The sequence below is a fragment of the Lissotriton helveticus genome, chromosome 6 (genome assembly GCF_964261635.1).
Source record: "Lissotriton helveticus chromosome 6, aLisHel1.1, whole genome shotgun sequence".
Lineage (NCBI taxonomy): Eukaryota > Metazoa > Chordata > Amphibia > Caudata > Salamandridae > Lissotriton > Lissotriton helveticus.
This window is the reverse complement of record NC_136067.1, coordinates 894,502,060-894,524,763: the sequence shown is the minus strand read 5'-3', so window position 1 is coordinate 894,524,763 and position 22,704 is coordinate 894,502,060. Positions and strand designations below refer to the sequence as shown.

Genomic DNA, 22,704 nt, shown 5'->3' with positions numbered 1-22,704 from the left:
AGGAGAACACACCCAGAGCCCGAAGGCTCCAATCAAGTCGGGGAGGGGGGGGGGGGGGGGAGGGGAGCAGCGGGGAGAACCGGAAGTATAAAAAACCTTACGGAAAGGCTCCGGGAACTCTAGTCTAGGGAGAAGGGACAATCTCAGCAGTATTTTCAAGGGGAGGGGTGCAAATACCCCCACGATAATCATTCCACTGGCCCCAAACCTTCGTCCACGCCCTGGGCCTGCCCCTGGCCACATAAACCGTCTTCTCACGAAACATGGACCAGTCCATATTGTCTTCCCACTTCGAGACCTCAGGGGGCCTGGAAGCGCCCCAGAGTTGCGCGACATCTCGCTTCGCAATCATGTAACCAAGGGTAGCCCATCTGGTCTGGGCCACAGAATAGTCAGTGGGTTCCCACACATTCAACAGACATCTGCGAGGCTCCGGCCGCAGGGCCACCTCCGTAACAGCAGTCATCACCTCAAGCACAGCAGTCCAATAAGCAGCTACAACCGGGCACTCCCAAAGGATATGCAAAAAGGTCGCACTCAAGCCACATCCACGCTTGCACAGCCCATCCGAAGAAAAGCCTATCGTAACCAGACGCGGACCAGTGACATAGACTCGATGAAGAATCTTAAGCTGAACTAAACGGAGACGGGCAGGAATGGCCACCTCCTTGGGAGAAGAGAGCGCCGATTGCCAATCTTCGTCGTCCAGTTCCAACCCATCGCAAACCCAAGCCTCCCGAAGTCGGACCAGTAAGTCCACCCGATTATTAATCAATTTCTTGTAGATCAGAGAAATAGTGCTATCGGGAAGATGCCCATCAAGAACACGGTCCTCGAGGGGGGAAGATTCAGGCAGGGCCTCACCCGGAACCAAGACTGAGGCGAGGGCATGTCGGACCTTCAGGTACCGAAAAAATTCCCTACCACTCAAACCATATTCCGCCTGGAGGGCCTGGAACGACTTCACACCACCGTTCGAGTACACGTCACCCACCTTACAGATCCCAATCACATCCCAGCGGTCGAAACCCTTGGTAGACCAGAGTCCGCCCAAACGTTCGGATGCATAAAGCGGTGTCGCCAATGTCAATCGATCCTCCCACCCCAAACTCACATTCGCAGCCCGCCACACCGTTACTGCAATCCTGGATGGGCCCACAAGATGGCGCCCGGCCGATCAGGAATAAAGCGCTCGAGTAAAGTCCCCACCCGGAAGCTGGAATCTGTCCATCTCGAATGCAGGATTACGACCCGGGGAAAACATCACATGATTAACGGCAGACAGCTGGGAAGCCCAATAATATCGCTTGATATCGGGGAGCGCCATGCCCCCGTCATACCAGGGGATGGTGAGCTTTGCAAGTGCGATACGGGGTCGCCCATCCCATATCAACTGCCGTTGAAGACTCTCAATCTCTTGGAAATAGGCCTTAGGGACAGCGTCATAGGAGTTGTGAAGCGCGTAAAGGAATCGCGGCAAGGACATCATTTTAAACAGGGCCGCCCTGCCCAGCGGAGATAAAGGAAGCTTGCGCCAACGGGCCACATCCAATCGCAGTCTAAGCAACGGAGGGAGGAGATTACGCTCAAAGCGGAGCGTCGGGTCCAACGTAATACAAATCCCTAAGTACTTGAAGCCCGACTGGACCACTTGAATAGGAAGTCTACTCGGCAAGGGGGGCAAAACCCCCGAGAGAACATATACACAGGACTTGGTCCAGTTAATAACGAGGCCCGAGTTGGCTCCAAAAGAAGCAAGAACATCAAACAGAACAGACAGAGATTTACGCGGGGAGGTGAGGTATAAAAGGATATCGTCCGCGTAAAGCGAAACGCGGTCCTCAAAGTCCGGAGACCAGCGAATCCCCTTGAGAGACGGTTCCCACCGGAGCCAGGCAGCCAACGGTTCCAAGGCGAGAGCAAACAGTAACGGAGACAAGGGGCATCCCTGACGGGTACCCCTGCCAAGGGTGAAAGGAGCCGAGACCCTACCATTTACCACTACTTGCGCCAGAGGTGCCGCGTACAGCAATTGGACCCAACCAATAAAGTCAGGCCCAAAACCAAATTTCTCAAGAGCCGCCCAAAGATAGGGCCACTCCACCGTGTCGAAGGCCATGGATGCATCCAACGATGCCAAAATGGCCGGCTCCGTCAGAAGCCCCGCCCTCGCGATCGCGCCATGAAGACGACGTAGGTTCAGAGCCGTGTTACGATGTGGGATAAATCCAGATTGATCCGGATGGACCAAGTCACTAATGACCGTCAAGAGACGGGTGGCCAGGAGTTTCGCCAACACCTTGGGTTCAACATTTAGTAGGGATATGGGCCTATAGGAGGAACAAAGATCACGTGGTTTGCCCTCCTTGGGGATGACAACTATCGTGGCCAGTCTCTGGTCATAAGGGAGAATACCCCGTTCCCGGGACTCCAGAAACATGTCGCGGAGATACGGAGCAATCTTATCCGGACGCAACTTGTACAATTCGATTGGCAACCCGTTCGGGCCCAATGCTTTGCCAGAACGAAGGGAACGGATGGCAGTAGCTATCTCATCAACCGTAAAGGGGGAGTCCAACGCCACACGGTCCGAATCAGAAACAATGGGCAGGGCTATATCACGCAACAGAAGGCGAGAGTCAACCACATCCCTCACAGACACAGGGGCATACACAACACGGAAGTACTCAGCAAACCGGTCAACTATCCCAATCGGGTCCGTTACACTCACACCACATGCAGACTGAATCACGGGTACCACACGATTAGCTCTCTGCTTCTTATCCAGCCACGCCAGCAATTTACCCGCTTTGTCACCCACATCATACAGACGTCCCTGTTGCTCCCGAAACATCATTTTGGCGGCATCCGTGACCAAGGACTTATAATCAAATTGTTTCAGACCCAGGGCATGGAGCTTCTCAGAAGTGACACCAGATTCCAAGCCCTCCTCCAGTACAGAAATTTCCCCCTCAAGATCAACCACTTCTCTATTCCTCGCTCTCTTAGCCTCAGCAATAAGGGAGAGGGCCTGCCCACGAATCACCGTCTTAAAGGCCTCCCACAGGGACACAGCAGATGAAACCGACCCTTCGTTATCCAGAAAATATGAGTCGAGGGACTTAAGTAAAAGGGTGCGGGTCTCAGGGGAGGTAAGGTACCACGGATTAATGGGAGCCACCCTGCCCGCTGCTTCCACCCCAACCTCAAAACGAAGCCAGAGCGGAGAATGGTCAGAGATACCCCTGGGCAAGTGCACAATCTCACGCACAGCCGGGGACTGAGCCGCCGGCATCAGGAAATAATCCAGCCGAGACAAACTCCCATGGGCCCCGGAGTGAAAGGTGTACTGCAGCTGCGTAGGGTGCAAAAGCCACCAGCAGTCCACTAGGCCGAAGGTATCCAAAAAGCCACCCAACCACTGCTGAGCCGCCGGGGTATCCCTAGGAGGGTGGCGATCATGAAGGCCGGAGACTACCGAATTAAAGTCACCAGCCAGAAAGAGAGTACTATCAGGAAGGTCCAACAAGACACGGCCCAAATCTGAAAAGGTGGAAGTCTGCAAACCGGGGGGCACATAAACAGTTAATAAGGAGAGGGTACGGCCTTCATACCGACCCACAAGGACAGCGTACCGCCCCCGGTCATCCTGTATAACATCATCAATAGCCAGGGGGAGGGAAGCCCGAATGAGGATACCCACACCCCTGGAACCCGAGGTGAACCCCGAATGTGCTACGAGGCGATAGCCCCACCTGTTCATTGCATGACAGACATTGCCTATCAAATGAGTCTCCTGCAGGAAAACAATGTCAGGAGATAAACGTCGTATACATTTCAACACCACACTGCGTTTGATACGATCTCCCAGACCATTAACGTTCCACGAAACAAATCTCAACCCGCTACCCCCCATCCCATCCGACAAAGCCCAAACCCCCCATCAATGAGCACGACCACAAAAAGCAAATTCAAATACAGAATAAAGTCGCCTTGAACACAGAACACACAAACAAAGAACTTCCCAACCACCCACCCCCCAAGTAACAAGAAAACACCCCCCACCCTGCACCCCTGCATAAAGCTAAAAAGCCACCCCAACCTGCAGTGTGCCTGTCGCCCAAGAACCCCTATTCTACACGAAGACCCCGGAGGAGGAAAGGCTCCGTTCCACCCGCCCCCCGATCAATAAATAACGAGAATAAGACTATACATCAAAACACATATGAGGTAGAGGAACATAGGCTTACATCCCTGGAAAAGTCATACAAAACAAGGCATCAGTCAAAAACGAAACGTTCAGCTCTCAACACCACCTTCAGCACCGCCCGGGTGGGCTTCGGACTCAGTCTCAGGAGGTCGATTAGGCAGGGAGTCCAGCCAGTCATTCACAGCCTCCGGCCGATCAAAAAAGAAAGTTCGATCATCATGCACCACCCGCAGCCTGGTCGGAAAGAGCATTGCGTAACGCATCCCCAAGTCCCTAAGACGTTTCTTGGCACCACGAAATCCCATCCGCTGCTTCTGGACCTGTTGGGAAAAGTCCGGATAAAAGTTCACCGTGGCATTTTCAAAGGCTACTGGGCCCTTCACCCGCGAGGCCTGCAGGATAGCGTCCCGATCTCTGTAGTGGAAAAGCTTGGCAACAATCGGTCTCGGCGGGGCGCCTGGCTTGCCCTGGCCCCCCGGAACACGATGGGCGCGCTCCACTGCGAAAAATTTACTACGGCCAGACGGTGAAAGGTGATTCTGGATAAGATCTTCAACCAGGAGATCAACCGAGTGGGGTTCTGGATTCTCCGGCACACCAACCACACGAACATTACAGCGACGCGCCCTGTTCTCAAAATCCTCCAGGCGCCGGGTCATGAAATCGTTCACCCTGCGGAGATTGCCAATCTCCGTCTGAATATCAGAGACGTCCGTCGTGAGGCTGGAAGATTTGATATCCAACGATTTCACCTTCTCGTTCGTCTTGGAGAGATCAGCTCGAATCAAATTGACCTCAATCGCCACAGTGTCCAGTTTGTGGGCCAAAGTTTCATACTGGTGGCCTATGGATTCTCTCATGCCCGAAATGGCGCCCATGATGTCCTGCAAGGAGGGCTCCGGCGACGCATCCAGTACTTGGTCCGATGCAGTGGGACCGGGCAGGGCAGCTCCGGGGGACCCCTTAGAGTGGGTATAAAAATCCATGACATTAGATTAAACCGGACCCCCGCGCAGAGGTGTCTTCGTCTTGCGCGTCTCTCGGTCCCCTCTGCCCGCCATTTTGAAGATGCGTCACAAGCAATGGCACCAGGGTCGACAGACCGGGCACCAGAAATGGAGGCCCCTGGACCAAAGGACTTCAAGAGGTGTAGCACCAGGATAGAGGCAGCCCACTTCAGAAACAGTGCAGCCAAGGGCCTGACAACCTACGTGTAGCACGGCCGCAGCTCTGGCCCAACCCTCTCACCAATGTCCCAGTCCGAGGCAGAAACGAAACCGAAACTTAACAGGGGGACTCACAAGACCAATCCCCCTGCCGTTGTTGTTCAACTCCAAGACGGCCACCGAACCTCACCCAGTCCCGGGCGCACTTCGAGGGCGGAGCCCAAAGGTTCAAGTGAACGTAATTCAGGCATCCGAGGTCCAAATCCGTTTACGAAAAGTCCAGGTAGATCAGCCCAACGTCCTCTATATGAATCCTCGCAAAAATTCAGGATTAAATCAGGATATTAAGCCGGGAGCGGCGGGGGTCCGGGGAGCGCTGTGCTCACGCGGCCATCTCGGATGCCCGCCAAGCTCCTCCTCTGCAGCTGGTATGTTGACATTGGGGCCTGATGGCACACAACGGGGCCCTTCAGGGGGTTAAGGTCTTGGTTCTGGTGAAAAAGTGGAGACTTAATCCTAGTACTGAAATTTGAGTCCTGATAGGGCACAACAGGATTATTTGCCATGTTTGATTTAGGGGGAATCAAATGTCTATAAAAGTAACCCAATGGGAGCAGAGTGGTGTTAAATTCCCATGGTGAAGGTAGTGGTGCACTAGCCAAGGTTTTTTCTGCCCATTGGGGGTTCTTAAAATTTACAATGATACAGTCCCCCTCAAACTTTTTCCTCAGTGGGCCTACCCATCCCACTCTCTGGGTGTGAATGATCTCCCTTGCCCCTTCCATTATGAAATTGCAATTTGCAATTAACCAGTGTAGGGTCTTATTTTTAAGGGATGTGGGGGTTTCTTCCTGGTCCTTCCTAAGTTTAGAAACATTAACTAGGACCAGCACATACGCCCGGCATTCAGGCGGCAGACTAATGCGTGGAGGAATCTGCCTCATATTAGTTGACATGTTTTGGGCGTGTTGAACCCTTGGGGGATTTTGGGCGGAATAAATATTTTGACTAGTTGGGATTTCCTTGCTCTGTGCGGTGTTTAGCCCCTTCCCTGGCTGTGTGGCTACCTTAGTCGTGTGGGGATTAACAGTGGGATTAGCGATAATGGTGGTGTTTGCTGCTGGTTGTTTGGCAGCAGTTCCTTTACATGGAGCCTGTGGAGTTTTGGGCTTTGCAACCATAATGGAAGCTGAGTTATTCTTGGGTTTAGGTCCCATAAGGGTTGGCGCACCATCACTAGGAGTGTTTTTAGTGGGGGTGCTTAGTTCAGCTAATTGTTTTTCAATCCGTATGAGTCTAGATTCTATTGGGGACATATAGATGCTAAAAAGTTCACCCATTCTTTCCAACAGATGATAATTTGCAATATCTGCATCAGGTTTGTCCCCTGGCCCTGCGGCGCCCCATGGGACACTTCGCTTACTATCTCTATGGCTGCATTCGTTCCATCTGCATTTATGTGTGGGTTAGCGACTTTCCTGGCCTTTCGCTTTGGTGCGCTATACTTTCTAGCTTTAGACATGCTAAGCTGTGTTGTGTGTTTAGATTGTTTCCGTACTGCACCCTGCCGCTTGCCTTGTGCTATCTACAGCTGCTTCAACTGGTGTGGGGTCGATAAGCAGGTCCGGGGTCTTTTCCAGATCCGTGGTAGATTCTAAATCAGAGTCTATTAGGGGGTTTGATGCGGATAAATTAACTTCATTTGGTATACTATGAATGTCAGCACGAACAGCAGTTGTAGATCCAGTGTTGATATTCCTGGCCTGAACTGGTGTTCTTGCTGATGCGATGAGGCCAAGAGATGATCGTCTGGCTAGGGCTAAATCTTGCGAAACCCTACGCTCCAGGAGTGTGATGCCCTGATTTATGGCATCGTTGGGCCCTTGTTATGAAGTCATCTATTGGGCCTATCACTGGAACCCCCCCGGCTGCTGTTTTACTCCTAGTGCCCCTAGTAGTCATAGTGTTTGTTTTGGATACGTTTGTATTTATCACAGGTAGGATGTTACTCAATTCCAAAACAGAAGATGTTATACTAGACTTGGGCCCTCCCACTCTCCTTGCAGGACAGCAATGATGGTAAATGAATCCCCTATAGGGAGGCTATTGCACAGGGGTGGATGAGTCTGGACAGACCCGGCGTCGCGCTAAACGCGATGTAGGGTACAGATGCAAATATGATGTAGGCAATAGATATAGTCACCCAGATAGCAAAAGAAGCGATAAGCAATATACCATACAGTGGAGTCTGTAAAATCACCAAGTACAAGATGGTATGTATGGAACTGCGTAAATCCTTCGAATAACGGATTGAGTATGTGATAGTCCGAGAGTTAATCCAAATAAAGCAGGGAATGTAAAGGAGACATACCTCGAAGAGGCCTACAAAGTGGATGTTAGGGGTGTGCACCCGGCCCGGCCTCCTCGACCTCTGAGGGCCTCAGAGGGCCCGCCCTTTGCCCGGGCTTAGCCCGGCGTCCCGCTCGCGTCCTGCGACGCGGGGCTTGCCGCTGTTTAAATGCGGCTTCTGGCGCTCTGAAGGCGTGTGTTTACCTTTGTGTCCTCTGGCTCTTGGCGGTGGCGGCGAGATGACCTGGGCTCTGCCGTGACTCCTGGCGGTGGCGGCGCTGGTTCCCAGACTCTCGGCAATAAGGTAAATGTCCCCCGACTGGCTGATTAGTTTACAAGCGCCCACTGAAACTCCCATTTCCTAATGCTTAAAGCTGTACATAATTAGGGATATGAGCTCATGCTTATGAAGCACAGAAATACATTTTTTTTTTTAAATACTGCGCAAGTTGGCTGTGTAGCCTTAAAAACGTTTAATGTTAAGAACATCCCTCCCTTTTCTCTGGAAGAAGAAATATATATTATTTACACAGTGCCCATGGTCGAAGTTACATTTTTTTCATTTTCTGAAAGAGAGAAATGCATGTAGAACAGTGGTACACTTAAAACAAACATGGTCTTTTCTTACGCATTTGCATAATGAAATGAAATGAAAGTTTTGTAAAGCGTGTGTTTGTCGAGGCTTCTTAGCACTAGCTGTCTTTGATCTATGCAAGGGGGGATGAGGGGCGGCTATAGTTTTAGGGTAAAAAAACATGTTTTTAGTGCTTTCCTAAACAGTTGGAGATTGGTTTGGCTTCTAAGACTAATTGGCAACATATTCCATAGTTTAGGGGCCCGATGGAGAAAACTTCTACCACCCCATTTTACCATCTTTACTCTGGGGACCACAAGTAAGGAGGCAGATGATGACCTGAAATTTTGTGTTGGGATGTAAACTCTAATGTGCTGACCGAGATAGGCAGGCCCAGCCCCTTTCAGTGTCTTATGCAGAATGCACATGGATTTGAATTGGATCCTTGCCTGGACTGGAAGCCATTGCAGATCACGAATGCCTTGGCTTTTAGGACTGAATTTAGGAATCTTGAGTAGCAGACGCGCATCTTCATTTTTTTATGGTTGCAGCTTTCGTATAGTACTCTTTTTTGCTCCTAGGTAGAGCGCATTATAATAGTCGATTTTGGATATCACAAAGGCAATGATGACAGGTTTCCTAAGGTCCATAGGAATAAAAGGTCAAACTTTCCGTATGGTCTTTAACATAAAGAAGCTAATGAAGGGATGCTGTTGACCTGGTTGGATAATGATAGATGGTCATCTAACATGACCCCAAGGTTTTTTTACCTATTTTACTGGGCGCAGGAAGGGCCCACTGCTTCCAGCCATCAGGAGAAGTTCCAAACGGAGATTTCCATGCCAAACATAACCACTTTGGTTTTATCTGTATTTAATTTAAGGCAGTTATCTAACATCCACCCAATATTATGACCCATGCCGTCATTAAAATTTGTTGCAACTTCCTCTGGCTTAGAAGATAAAGACACAACTATTTGAGTGTCATGCGCCTAACAAATGGCCGTGAAGCCATAAGAGCGAATACGTTTCGTCAATGGGGTTACGTAAACATTGAACCGAGTTAGAGACAGAGAGGAACCCCGGGGCACCCCACACAGCAGGGCATAGAGGCAAGATTCATGCTCTCCCAAAACTATAGTTTGTTCTCTGTATGTTAGGTAGGATCTTAGAATATCTGAGGCTTTGCCTACAATCCCTATTTCGGACAGGCACTGGATGAGTATTTGATGATCTACTGTGTCAAATGCGGCTGAGAGGTCAAGCAAAATCAGTATTGATTCCTTCCCCCCCGTCGAGTTGGACATGTATATCCTCAGTGGTGACGATCAGGGCAGAATCTGTGCTGTGCAAAGGCCGGAATCTATTTTGCGACGGGTCTAGTTTATCATTAGCCTCTAGGAATAAAAGCAGTTCTTCATTAACACCATGCGTGTGGCGCATTTTCCCGCTGTGCGCTGAAGTTTTTAAAAACCCGCGGTTCATGACAAGCTCAGCTCGTCATGAGCGTACGAGAGGTGTACCTCATGACGAGCTGAGATCGTCATGAGCGTCAAAGGGGTTAAGAGCTTTTTCAAGGAAATGATAGACAAGAGATAGGTCGATAATTGCTAACATCCGTAGGATCAGAAGATGATTTCTTCAAGATAGGCCTGACCAGGGATTTTTTCCAGATAGTAGGGAAGTGCCCTGCACCCAAGATGTTGTTAGGAAAGGGTGCTAGGTGGTCAGCAATAATGCTGGTACCGTGTGAAGGACCGTAACAGGACAGGGGTCCATTGGAGATCCCGATTTTGTTGACATGATAAGCTTCTCGACCCGTTCTGGCATTAATGAGTAACATTTTTGTAAATACACTTGCATGGCCACCCCATCTTTGTTAGGCCCATCTGAATTAACTCCGGTCTTGCCGTTAGAGAACCTTTTTCACTTTATCGTGAGAGAACTAATGATTGTAAATGCAGCCACCTAGTTAATCTGACTGAAGCATGGCTAAAGTAAGGCTTATTTTTCACTTCCCAAAAACTCTAACACATCTGTGATGTAGTGTACAGCACACATACAAAGCAGGAAAAGTTTTAAGAGGCCCCCCATCCTGAAACAACATTTTTCCCTGACTGAACACACACCCTGTTGAACTATGGCACAGGGGTATGCGTGTTGGTGCATGGCTGCCAAAACCGCACCAGCACAGGGAGAGAGAAAAACTGTCCCACTTTTTAGTAGATATGATAACATTCTGCACACGCTCTTTCACATAATGTACCAAAGCAAATTAATTAATTTGCTGCATTGTGTTGCGTTTCTTTTTAGTAAATCTGGGGCTTGTAGTATAAGAGATTCTAGATTAAAATAAAAAGTTCCCTTTTATGACCTGCAAATTATTTAATATTATGCCACAGATATTTTCAGGGTGATATTGTTAGGAAAACAAAGTAGGCTAGTAAAGTTGCATACATACTTTGTGAATAATGTAGCTGTTGTAAAGTTCTTTGTAGATTTCCAAATTTGCATTGGAGGGTCATGACTAATTTTTCTCATTACATTGAGCCACGAAAAGTGTTACTCAAAGTGTGACACATAAGCGCCAGGAACTCTGGCAGCTCTCCATTTCATAATTGCACCGAGTACCAGAAGCGGAGGGCCTTTAACATTTCATAAATGCCAGATGCTTACAAACTATCATGTCTGCCTATCAGCTTTTTTTGTTACATTATATTCGCATGCGCTGCATTAACAGCCGCACTGCGCCCATTCCAGGAACCGTACCATATCTGAGTAGCTGTATTACTACACAGAGCTAACAGTCATTGTTTTTGTGGTGGTAGTTGGCCACAGTTTTATTACTCATTACACACGTCATCTTTGTACAACTCCCCTGGACGCGTTCTTGGGCCGGGGTCGTAAATCATTATCGTACATTATCACAATTGGTTATAACTCAGTGTTATTTGGATACCATATATCATGGGTCATAAATCATAGGGTATCATAAATCCTTCTGTCACAAATCTGTCATCTATTTGTCATCATAAATCGCTTTGCCTGATCATCATAAATCAGCAGCCATAAATCATGGTCATAAATCATCGGGATGTCATAAATCATTCTGTCACAAATCTGTCATAATTTTGTCGTCATACAATCATTCTGCATGGGCATCATAAATCATCAGCCATAAATCCTCGGTTGGCCATAAATCACTGGTTTGTCTTTTGTTCATTTGCATATCCTAGGGTCGTAAATCATCCTGACAGTTTGTAGATTGTTCTTTGTTGTTTTCCACGGCCCTTTGCATGTGGGGGTAGCCTTCCCCAGGAGCTAGGCCACAACTCGCTACCTAGCTAGTCTCTCCTGTGCCTTGCCATCTAGCGGGGGCTGGGCTACGAGTGCCGTCTCTATTTGCTATCCCCGTTTTTTGTCAGGCGTACTCACCCAGCCGTGAGGCATCCAAGAGTGAGTGGCCCTCCTTCTACAGACCGTCCCCCGCCCAAGCCTGTAGTGGGGGGGGACTCTGCCTCTTCCACCTGCACCCCCCTTGGCTTTCCAGTCTTGCTGCCATGCTACCCGATTACCTGCCAGGTACATGACTTAACCCAACTTTTCCTGCCATATTGGTAGCGAGTGCGATCCGTACATCGCCAGGATAGAGTTCACATAACCTCCTCTCCAACTGGAGAAACCGTACTAATTGCCCCTCGCTGCCCCGATATCACACTGGGTAGCGATCACTTATGATGGCTGCCGACGTTGCTTCAATTTTAGATCAATTTAATTTTTAAAATACCCCATTTATATTTTATTACTGCAGACTCTGGACAACGTAATACAGTGTGTTTTGATTCTCCTTTCTTACCTCAGAACCATTCCACATTGTGGAAAGGTCCATGTTTGTTTATGTATAATTGGGCGTGTTTTGGTGTCATTTTTGTAGCACAACTACCGGGCACTGGGTACATCAGCGCGCAGTACAGTAATGAGCAGGACTAGTTAATAGCCGTGAGAGCGTCATAAAGAGGGCACCTACATTAAAACAGCGCAGCGAAGCCTTACGAAAGGTAAGGAGCGCTATCCCCAGTGCTGTGCCCATAGTCTTGGGCCTGATTCACAGTCGTCTTGCACCCTTCCATGAAAATAACTCTACATAAAAATCCATTTCAAAGTTGAATCTTCTTGATCCTTATTGTAACTGTATTTATATAGCGCGTCTTGTCCCTGACCAGTCACCGAAGCGCATTCGGCAAGTAGTGCCACTGCCTCTATCAGATCACTAACCCACCATAAGATCTATCTCCATGTAGACTTCCAATTAGTAATTCCCAGTAGAATTTTCATGTTCCTTATTGTAATTGTATTTCTCATGTGCGACCTGCCCTTTGCAAGTCATCAAAGCGCTTCCGGCGTGTCGTGCCACCGCCTCCATCAGATCCCATTCCTCAGCCCATGTGCACAACCAAGTTTCAAATTACTTTGGGGGGTTGCGCTGTTTTCACCCTCTGTCTGCATTGGCTCTCTATATGGGCACCCTTCCTATTGCACCAGAACACATTCATTCTTTGGTGGGCGTGGGGGGATTGAAGTGATTGCCTAACCTCCTCGCCCCGGACTCAATCCAGTGCTTTAAGGGGGCTTAGGTACCCTTCGTGGGAGCCGGGTGGCAGTTTGTAAGTGGGATAATGCAGAGGATCGACCACTGGTTCCCCGCGCCCAGTTGGAAGCTCTAACTGCTGGACTACATACCGTCCTTCCCAGCTAATTGAAATAAAGCCATTATACCCTCACTGTGGCCTGTACCAGTGAAGGTGGAGATATTGAGATTCAGCGTGCCCCTCCCTTTGGTCCTCCTCTTGATATTAGATTGGGCCATCCAAGTATGGTCAAACCAAGGTGTGCGTGTGTGTCGATACCTTTGGACACACTAGAGATCCTTTACATAATTACGGAAGCCTTTTACAAACAGCACGGTCCATAGTGCAGCCATGCCTGATTTAAAACAGTGACCCCGCCTTCATACAATTTGAGAGGAAGCTTGGGACATTCCGGGCAACGTTATACATTTGCAGGAATATTTCCTATAGCCCTGGGCCGTAGGTCTTGTCTGAATAGATAATTTATACAGTGGCAAGACTGTTCTACTGTGAAAGGGGATTACGCGGGGGCTTGTGCATTCACAAGAGCTCTTATGCAATCATGCAGTATTCAACAATCCCGCTCCCATTATGCAGTGTCCCAAGCGGAGATAACCTCACATTGGCAATCTGACTGTCGCGGTGGCCCCTATGCAGCATTCAAGTCTCACGCTGGATGAAAAAAACTGATCAATTCTTTCAGGTCCACGCTAATCACAGGTGTGCTAACTCTTTGCTCCAAATCTAAAACCTGCGATGCAGTGACTGAGCCTAGTAGCGTGGTCTTCGAATGTAACCCTCTACACCGGGACTTTTAACCCAAGCAATATCCTGACCTTTCATCCAAATGTAACCGAAGAATACTTTCCTAATACAATCTTATTTTTAAAGCACCTGTGCTAATAAGGCCACAAGAGGGCACATTGTCTAGCCGCTCACTTTGGTTATTAATTTTATTTACCCATAAAAGGTGAATTCTCTGCACAATTTCACGCATCTACCTGCGAGCTTAGCTCCTGAAGCACAAACCTGTGCCTGGAAAAAGGGGTGGGGGGCGCCAATGCTGGGGGTTTGATTCCATGGCCCTGGGGGCCAGCAGCTGCTCAGGTGCCATCTACAACGCTACACACGTATTCCTGGATGGCAGAGCGCTATCAAACATAGCGCTGCTTTAAGGCACACACCATCTAGCATTTATTTATTTATTTATTTATGGAATTTTTAATGCGCAGCTACTATCCTGAGGTGTCTAGGCGCAGTGAGATACTCCAAGATACAGTGGTCAGGACACGATCTTATTGATTGAAGAGCCAGGTCTTCAAAGCCTTGCGGAAGCTAATGAGGGTTGGCGCAGTTTTAATGTCTAAGGGGAGTGAGTTCCACAATATTGGAGTTGCTACCAAAAATCGTCTGTCGCCCCATGTTGCCGTTCTTGTGCGGGGTACAGACAGTCGATAGCTTACTGCTGATCTTAGGTTCTTTTTAGGAATGTACACCTGAAATGCCTCCTTTAGGAACTTCGGTCCAGTCTGATGGATGGCCTTATAGGCAATGCACAAAGCTTTAAATTTGATCCTGCTCTCCACTCTTAGCCAGTGGAGCTGGCGTATGGCTGCCGAAGTGGAGTGACGTCTGGGTATGTTGAGCAGGATCCGTGCTGCCATATTTTGGACCGATTGAAGCTTATTCAGGATGCATTTATGCGTGTTGAAAAAGAGAGCATTTCCATAATCAAGCTTGGAAAACACTAAGGTAGTAATCAGTGTTTTTCCTGCTGATGCTGGTAAATACGGCAGAAGTTTTTTTATCTTTTTCAGCATGAAGAACGCCGCAGAGACCACCTTGTTAACATGGTATCCGAAGGATAGCTTGCTATAAAAAATCACTCCTAGATTCCTGACCTTGGTGGCTGGGACCGGGGGGGGGCCCATCTGACTGGGCCACCATGTCGGGGACCACTCTGGAGAGATATTACCCCATGGACTTCCAAGCCCCCAGTGAGGAGGACTAAATCTGAACCTTGGTTCTCAGAAAAATTAAAAACAGCTAAAGCCCGCTGTAAAGCGATTGAAAGAAAATGGAGAAAAAATTATTCTACTGAACTTAAGGAAACCTATAAACTGGAACTAAAATCTTACCAGAGATTGATAAGAGAGGAAAAGGGTCTCTTTTATCAAAGCAGAATCGTAGAAGCCACCAATCCAACAAAAGAACTATTCCGGCTCTATAAGGAACTTATAGATACCTCCAGACTAGATATCCAGGACACATACTCAAACAATTTATGCGAACAAATAGCGGATTTCTTTGTCCAAAAAGTAGAGAAAATTCACGCTACCTTTCCCATCCCCTCTACATCCGGAAAGGACACGTCCCCCTCTCAAAAAACCTTCCTCACCCAATTTAACACACCTGACAAAGAAAACCTGTCTAGCATAATTAATAGTATCCACTCTGGCTCCCCTAACGATGTGTGCCCTATAGAAAAAAGCAAGGATATCATGGACCATACCCTTATGGATCAAATAAGTCAGATGATAACCCTCTCTTTTAAAGAATGCTATGTTCCGGAAACTTGGAAAACTGCTCAAGTTATCCCTCTCAAAAAAAAGCCCAACATCCCGGTTACCCAATTTCAAAATCTTAGGCCAATTTCCCTCCTGCCACAATGTGCCAAGATAATTGAAAAAGTAGTAAATAAACAACTGATGGCTTTTTTAGAATCAGAAAACGTACTCCACCCTACTCAATCCGGCTTTAGATCTAACTATTCTACGGAATCAGCTGTTTTATATTCCACGGAATACATCCGCAAGATGGTGGACGAGGGTGAGACAGCAGCGTTGGTCATGCTAGACCTAAGCGCAGCTTTTGATACTGTGCTACATGCCACGCTGCTGTCCCGACTCTCAGACATCGGAGTGAAAGACCATGCTCTGGCGTGGATTAAATCTTTTCTTACGAAAAGATCTTTTCAGATACACTGCCCACCCTTTAAATCATCTTCTCGAGACGTGAGCTATGGGGTTCCACAGGGCTCCAGTTTGAGCCCCACATTGTTTAATATCTATATGGAGCCCCTGGCTCAGATCGTAGAGAGCCTTGGGGTGGGCATTGTCAGCTATGCCGATGACACCCAGCTCATGTTTAAGCTCACTCCTGATACTGAGAAATATGCCTCCAATTTCTCGGAATGCATGGCTGCTGTCGCCATGTGGATGGATAACAGCTGCCTCCGGCTGAATGGAGATAAAACAGAGGTATTGGTAGTAGGAAATAAAACCTCTATATGGTCGCAGGCGTGGTGGCCCACAACATTGGGCGATTTTCCACACCGTGTCGAAAAGGTGAAAAACCTTGGGATTATGATCGACTCTGATTTGTCAGGAAAATCCCAAGTTAACAAAATAATAGGCAAATGCACTGGTACGCTAAGAATTTTAAGAAAAATCATTGATCTCATCCCTATTGAAGCTAGAAAAACCATCGTACATGCGCTTATTACACCTCATTTGGACTATGGGAATGTTCTCCTATTAGGATTGAACCAAAAACATCTTCACCAGCTTCAATGCTTACAAAATGCGGCCGCACGCATGGTACTGGGTCTTCCCAAAAGAACATCTGCCAAGGCGGCATTGTCCAAATTGCACTGGCTCCCTGTTAGGGAAAGAATCAAATTCAAGAGCCTTTGCTATGCCCATAAAATTGCCCATAACAGAGGTCCCACCTATCTGAGAGATCTGCTGACTATCCACCGTCCAATCAGAGACCTTAGGTCCTCAGGAATGTCACAATTCAAAATCCCACGTGTCCACAGAGCAAAAATAGGCGGCCGCTCCTTTCGTTATCTTGGAGTAAAACATTGGAATGCTCTACCTGTTCATTTAAGAATGGAACCCTCAGAGACTCTTTTCAGAGCCAAACTTAAAACCCACCTCTTTCCTCAATAATTGCTCTCTTTGACCGCCCCTTATCTATTCTCTGTGAGTTTTGTTGGCAATTAGCGCGGGGAGACACAGTTGTGCAGCCATGCCCTTTATAAATCTTTTATTATTATTTTTTTATTATTATTACCGAAGGTCATCACCTCCGTTTTCTCCGCATTAAGCTTCAAGCAGTTACTGTGCATCCATGATTGTATGTCCAGTAACCTCTCCTGAAGCTTAGCTGCTACCACTGGGCCATTCTTATGCACCGCCAGCACAAGCTGGGTGTCAGCTGCGTAGGTGGTTAAACGCATCCCATGAGATTTGATGACCCTCGCCAAGTCCGCGACATAAATGTTGAAGAGCGTCGGACTTAACGAGGATCCTTGAAGAACCCCGCAAGGCAGTTCAGAAGTCAGTGAGTAATGGTTACCCAATTTGACTGCCTGCTTACGGTCAACTAAGAAAGAAGCTATAAGCTCTTTAGCCAGATGGTTAATCCCAAGGGCTGCGACACGGTCGACCAAGATGACGTGGTCGACCGTGTCAAAGGCCGCCGATAGGTCCAACAAAATAAGCACTGCCGCTCCTCCCGAGTCCATAATATCTCTGATTTCATCGGAGGCCTTTACCAGTGCTGTCTCGGTTCCGTGTCCCCTCCGGAACCCGAACTGAGTATCATCCAGGAGTCCATTTTGCTCAATAAACTCTGACAGCTGTTGGTTCATGATGGCCTCTACGATTTTAGCCGGGAAGGGAAGGCAAGCAATAGGCCTATAGTTGGCCGTAATGGTGGGGTCTAGGGAAGGCTTCTTGAACAAAGGTTTGACAATAGCCTTCTTCCAAATCTCAGGATAGACACCGGTTTTGAAGATGGAATTACACATATCGGTGAGCGGCTGGGTGATGGTGTTATGTAATTGGTTCATTATGGGAGGAGGACATGGATCAAGCGGAGAGCCGGATTTAATCCTAGCAACAAGCGTGCTGACCTGGTCTTCAGTAACTGACTGAAACTGAGCGAAGAAAGGGTGAGTGGGCGCTGGATGGATGGATGGATAGGTCCATGGATCCTCCCACCGGTTCTTTGGAAAAACAAGCATGTAACATAGATAACCCTAGCTTCATTGCGCCGAGCTCTTTGACCTCTGCGTGTGTGGACGAGGCTCCCAACTTCTCCGTTGAGTCTCGCTACCCATATCAAGGCAATAACCCAGCTGCTTGCAAACCCCCACCCAGACATTGCAAGCAAGCTTAATATCGCACCCCACACTTTTTTTTACGTAACGGTGCCCCCTTCAGTGTTGATGCTTACCTAGCACTCCTGTTCTGCAGCTGTGGGGTGCCGGCTCCAGCCCTTGTTCTTCCCACTGGCCCGAGGTCACCGCTGCTGCTCCTGATGCGTCATCAGAACGACCAAACTTCGCATCCCTCTTCTCTGCGACTCTGTCGCTGACCGATACTGCAGGCAAGGGGTGTGAAGGTGGCTGATCACCCAGCGGCATTCCCAGCTCCCCCTGCACCTGCCGAGTCACGCTTCTACTAGTGCCATGGTCATCTGCCAGTGGGGGCCACTTTGGTCATCCGTTTTGGGTCAAGGCGGTGTGTTGAGAAGCCCTCCGGTGCACCCAGTCGCTGAGGTATTGCTGCCCTCTCGTAAAAGCTGCTCCGACCAGTTCCTTCTTCGGTCGCCGCAGCCCAGTTTTGGTCATCGCAAGTTTAAAAGGGGAGTGGGAAGGATGATTCCCCAGCACCGGAGCTGTGGGTGGGGCCCGATCCGTCTCGATGCTACTGCTTTCGGTGCCGCAAGCCTCGTCATACTGCCTGGGGAGCTGGGGGTCGTGCCTGCGTGTCTCGGCCTCAGTTCATTCTGTCCCGACCTTCAATGCCCCGGCGGGGGGCATGCAGTCCTTGGACACCCGGCACCTTACGTTGTAGCTGGGTTCCCTATTCTCTCCTGCTGGCTGGGTTCCTTCTTTGCCTGGGTCCTGACGGTGGAGACTCAAAAAACATTGGTGCCGCTCTCCCAGCTCCCTGATGTAAAAGGTGAGCTGCCCAGGGGAGCATCGCCTTATAACTCTCTCCCCCTTTCTTTCTTCCCTTTGTTCTTGGGGAGGAGAGGGCCTTGGGTTATTTTCGCCGCATGGCAATTCCCGCGGCAGCGCTAACCAGGGCAAACGCTCCGTTCCTTGGGGGCTCAGGCGGCCGTTATGGCGCCAGCGCCTGAGGCCCCCTTCGGGGAAGGCCTCTGCTAAAAAGTGATTACGAGCACCTTGGTTTTCTAACAAATATTGTACTATAGGTGGGGCTGACAGCATGGCTTCCTAACAATAAAGGAAAGATGATTTAGATAAACATCAGAACATTTGTAACAATCAACGACCAAGGAAATGTGGTCTTACCAGATTTTGGATATGTGACTAAAAATACATCAGAGTCCCTGATTGGAAAGTGTTCAAAGGCGTCTATTTCTTCGGGTGTAATCATCCCTTCCACAAAATGGATTCCTCTGTGCAGAAATAGTTTATCAATCGATGGCTTATCTACTTCCTTAGCCATAATTCAAGGAGCTGAAATATAAAGACAAAATATGTGTCATTGAGTATACGCCCAGCAAAGACTTTTGTTTTAGTTATTCAAAGAGTATCTTACAATGATAGGATAGTTTAAAAAAAGGGACTTACAGGACTCCTGTTTTTTGCAAGCTGTGTGCAAAGATAAACACAAGATGGGGGCATGACCCAGACCACTATGGAGGCGGATGTGTAAATACGAGTCCTGGTGTGGCTGGGTCTCTGGGAGAAAATATTCTGGTAGCGTTGCCTATGTTTAGACACCTACGTATGAACAGACCTCAGAGAATCAAGGGTTCTACCAACACCCTAGAACAGTGAGGTGGTGAGTAGAGGTGGATGGGACCCTGCTGCGCCAAGATAGATGGCGGCACTCTGGAGGCCTTGGCCACAGTGGTGGAGACTGGACCTGAAATTGGCTGTGTTGGCCACGAAGCGCAGATATGCTGGGGCCTTCAAGCCTGTGGAGGGTGAGCTGCCCACGGGCAAGGGACCCTGTGGGATCATCCCTGCCTGACTTTTTGTAAAACACACTTTATTGTTTTTTTTTTAGTTTTGTATCTTATACAAACATTGTAACTTATGCAAAAATAGATAGATGATGTATGCAGTACAGTGGTATGTAGTACAATTACATTTAAGATTCAATCGAGACTGTAATTCTTGTAACGTATTGTACAGTGAATAGACAGTTCAAATGTTATTGTAGCATACAGCCTAGTTACATATCCATTTGTATTAACATTATACCTAAAACTGCTTACCGTTCTCTTACCTCCCCACCCAACTCTCTCAACTCTGCTGGCACAACCTCGGCACATGTGATTGTCATCTGATTTCGTCATGTTTTCCTTAATATTTCAAATAGGGATAGCCCATATTCGTGAAGTAATGTTACGCAACAGAACTATTCTTAGGGTTGTGTTATTTGTGTGTTTTATTTTGTGCGTGCAGGGACTGGCCTATTGTTCATAACCACTCCTATTGGGCTGTGGGGACAGGAGTAGATTCGAGTGACTTAAATGCTTCCATTACAAGGTCCCATTCCATTGATATAGGTTTTTTACGTAGGCCCCAGAATTCCTCACGTCTGATGGCCGCGCATTCCGTGCTCCCTCACCTCACCCGTTCCCCGTGCCATGAGTAATCCATTGGGGACCTGGCTGACTAGCGTAGGGGAATATTGCAGCATGTGTTAAATATAGGTTCCCTGGTACCCCGTTATTCCTGGTGAAGTTCTTGGGATCCATTAGGGCTCCATCTTTGAACAGCGCCCCCACACTGGTGTCTTCTCCTTCAGACCATGCGAGGATTCTGTGTTAGGCATTAGTCCCGTTGGTGTGGGAATACCTAGTAGTGGTGTATTATCTGAGTATGGGGGACACCTGAGTGTGTAGTGCAGTGTCTTTTTCCAGTATGCGAGCGCACTGTGAAGTAGTGTCGGGGCGCCCGGGGGCATTGTGGTCCGAGGTAGCAAGAGTTTGTGCAGAGTACGTTGGTTAATATCTCGGGCCATGTATCCTAATTCGTGCAGATTGTGTCCGGTGGGCCAATACGACAGCCATTGAAGTTGGCTCGCATAACAATATGCTCGGAGATCGGGTGCACCCAGTCCTCCTTTATCTGTGTCTAGTTGCAGTTTAGTTAGACCTAGCCTTCGGCGGCCCATATCCCCATATCAAATCAGATATCAGTGTCTAGTGATTTAAAGACCGGAGCAGGGATTTATGACCAGCAGGTTTGTAAAGAAATATAAAAGTCGCTTCATCACAGAGGTGTGGCAGCGATGTCCAGAAGGTTATCTGTGATCTAAGTACCCTTATTGCTTTGATTAGGTTACCCTCTAATAAGTCTTGTGAGCTTCTCTAAATTTGAATGCCTAGGTATTTGAAGGTGTGCTGTGATACAGAAAGGGAGAGTTGCCCAAACTGTATCACGTCTGGGTGTTCTCCAGGGCGGAAGAAAAAGGCTTGGGACTTTGTCTAATTTTTAGTAAGGCCTGAGATCCATGCAAATTGTGAGAATATCCCCGGTGTTGGCTCTAGGGCGTTAATCAGGTCCTTGGTCGAAATAATTATGTTGTCTGCGTAAGCAGACATTACATGTGTGGAGCTACCCAGCCTGATACCCAACTGTTCTGAAGATGACCATAGCTTAATGGCTAAAGGTTCTAATGACAGCACAAATAATAGGAGGGATAGGGGACAACCCTGCCGTGTGCCTCTGCCACCCGGGTATGCACGTGAGATGTGTCTACCAGTGTGGGCCCTTGCTGTAGGGGCTGAATATAGGAGCTGTACCCATTTGTTGTATGTTGGTGGTATGCCAAAGTTTCCAAGGGCCCTGACCATATAGTCCCATCTGAGGGGACGTGATAGAATTTTGCTTAATATTTTATATTCGGTAGCAAGGAGTGATAGGGGCGGTACCCCGAGATATCTGCTGCCGAACGCCGCGGCTTAGGGAGGGATATTACTAAGGCCTGCATTGTAGTGGATGGTAGTGACCCCTTGTCCATCGCAGATTGGTATAGTCGTTCTGATTGTGGGAACAAGGCGTTGGAGAAAGTATCAAATAATTCTATCGGTAGGCCATCGAGGGTCGGGGCCTTGTTTTGTGGTAAATCCAGGATAGCTTCTTTTATTTCTGCTTTGGTGATGGGGCCAGAGATGATCGTCTTTGGCTGCATGGCTCAGCCGGGGAATGTTAGGTTATCCAGGAATGCACTGAAGGAGTCGTCTGCTAAGTGTGGGGGGGATTGGTATAGTGATTCGTAACACTCACAAAACGGCTTGTTGATTTTTCACTGGGTGTGGGCAGTGTCCCCTCCCAGAGTGGTTACTCCATGTATTGTTACAAGGGGGAGGCGTGTCTCATATTATTCGAGCCAGCAGCGTCCCTGCCTTATCTGCCTCTGTATGTTGTGTCTGGGTATATGATTTGTAATCCAATTGTCTAAGGGTTTCCAGCAGTTCAGCATGTTTAATGTGGGCCTCCTGTAGTCGCGCTGTCTTTGTGGGGTCACCTATCTCTTATTCTAATTTATTCATGGTGTTTTCTACTGTTTTGAGATTATTATGTATTTCTTGCCTGGCTCCAGCTGGGGTGCTAATGGTTATGCCCCTTATCACAGTTTTGGACGCATCCCATTCTATGTGGCACGTGGAGGCCGCACCAGAATTTTCTGTGAAGACGTTCATTATACCCTCTTCCAGTGCGCTTCAAAAGACAGTCTTCCAGCATTTGTCGCCATCATTTCCAGGTGGGGACTTCAGT

At 48.3% G+C, this 22,704-nt stretch overlaps 1 protein-coding gene across 1 annotated transcript in view; it reads right to left on the bottom strand.

Moving 5' to 3' along the window:
- LOC144763175 (amine sulfotransferase-like) overlaps window positions 1–22,704 on the bottom strand; it is a 381,067-nt gene that overhangs the window by 322,361 nt on the left and 36,002 nt on the right. Inside the window, exon 2 of the mRNA XM_078648521.1 lies at window positions 19,258–19,425. Within this exon, the coding sequence (XP_078504647.1) occupies window positions 19,258–19,414 (157 nt within the window). The 5' untranslated portion in view covers window positions 19,415–19,425. The remainder of the gene's footprint in view (window positions 1–19,257; window positions 19,426–22,704) is intronic.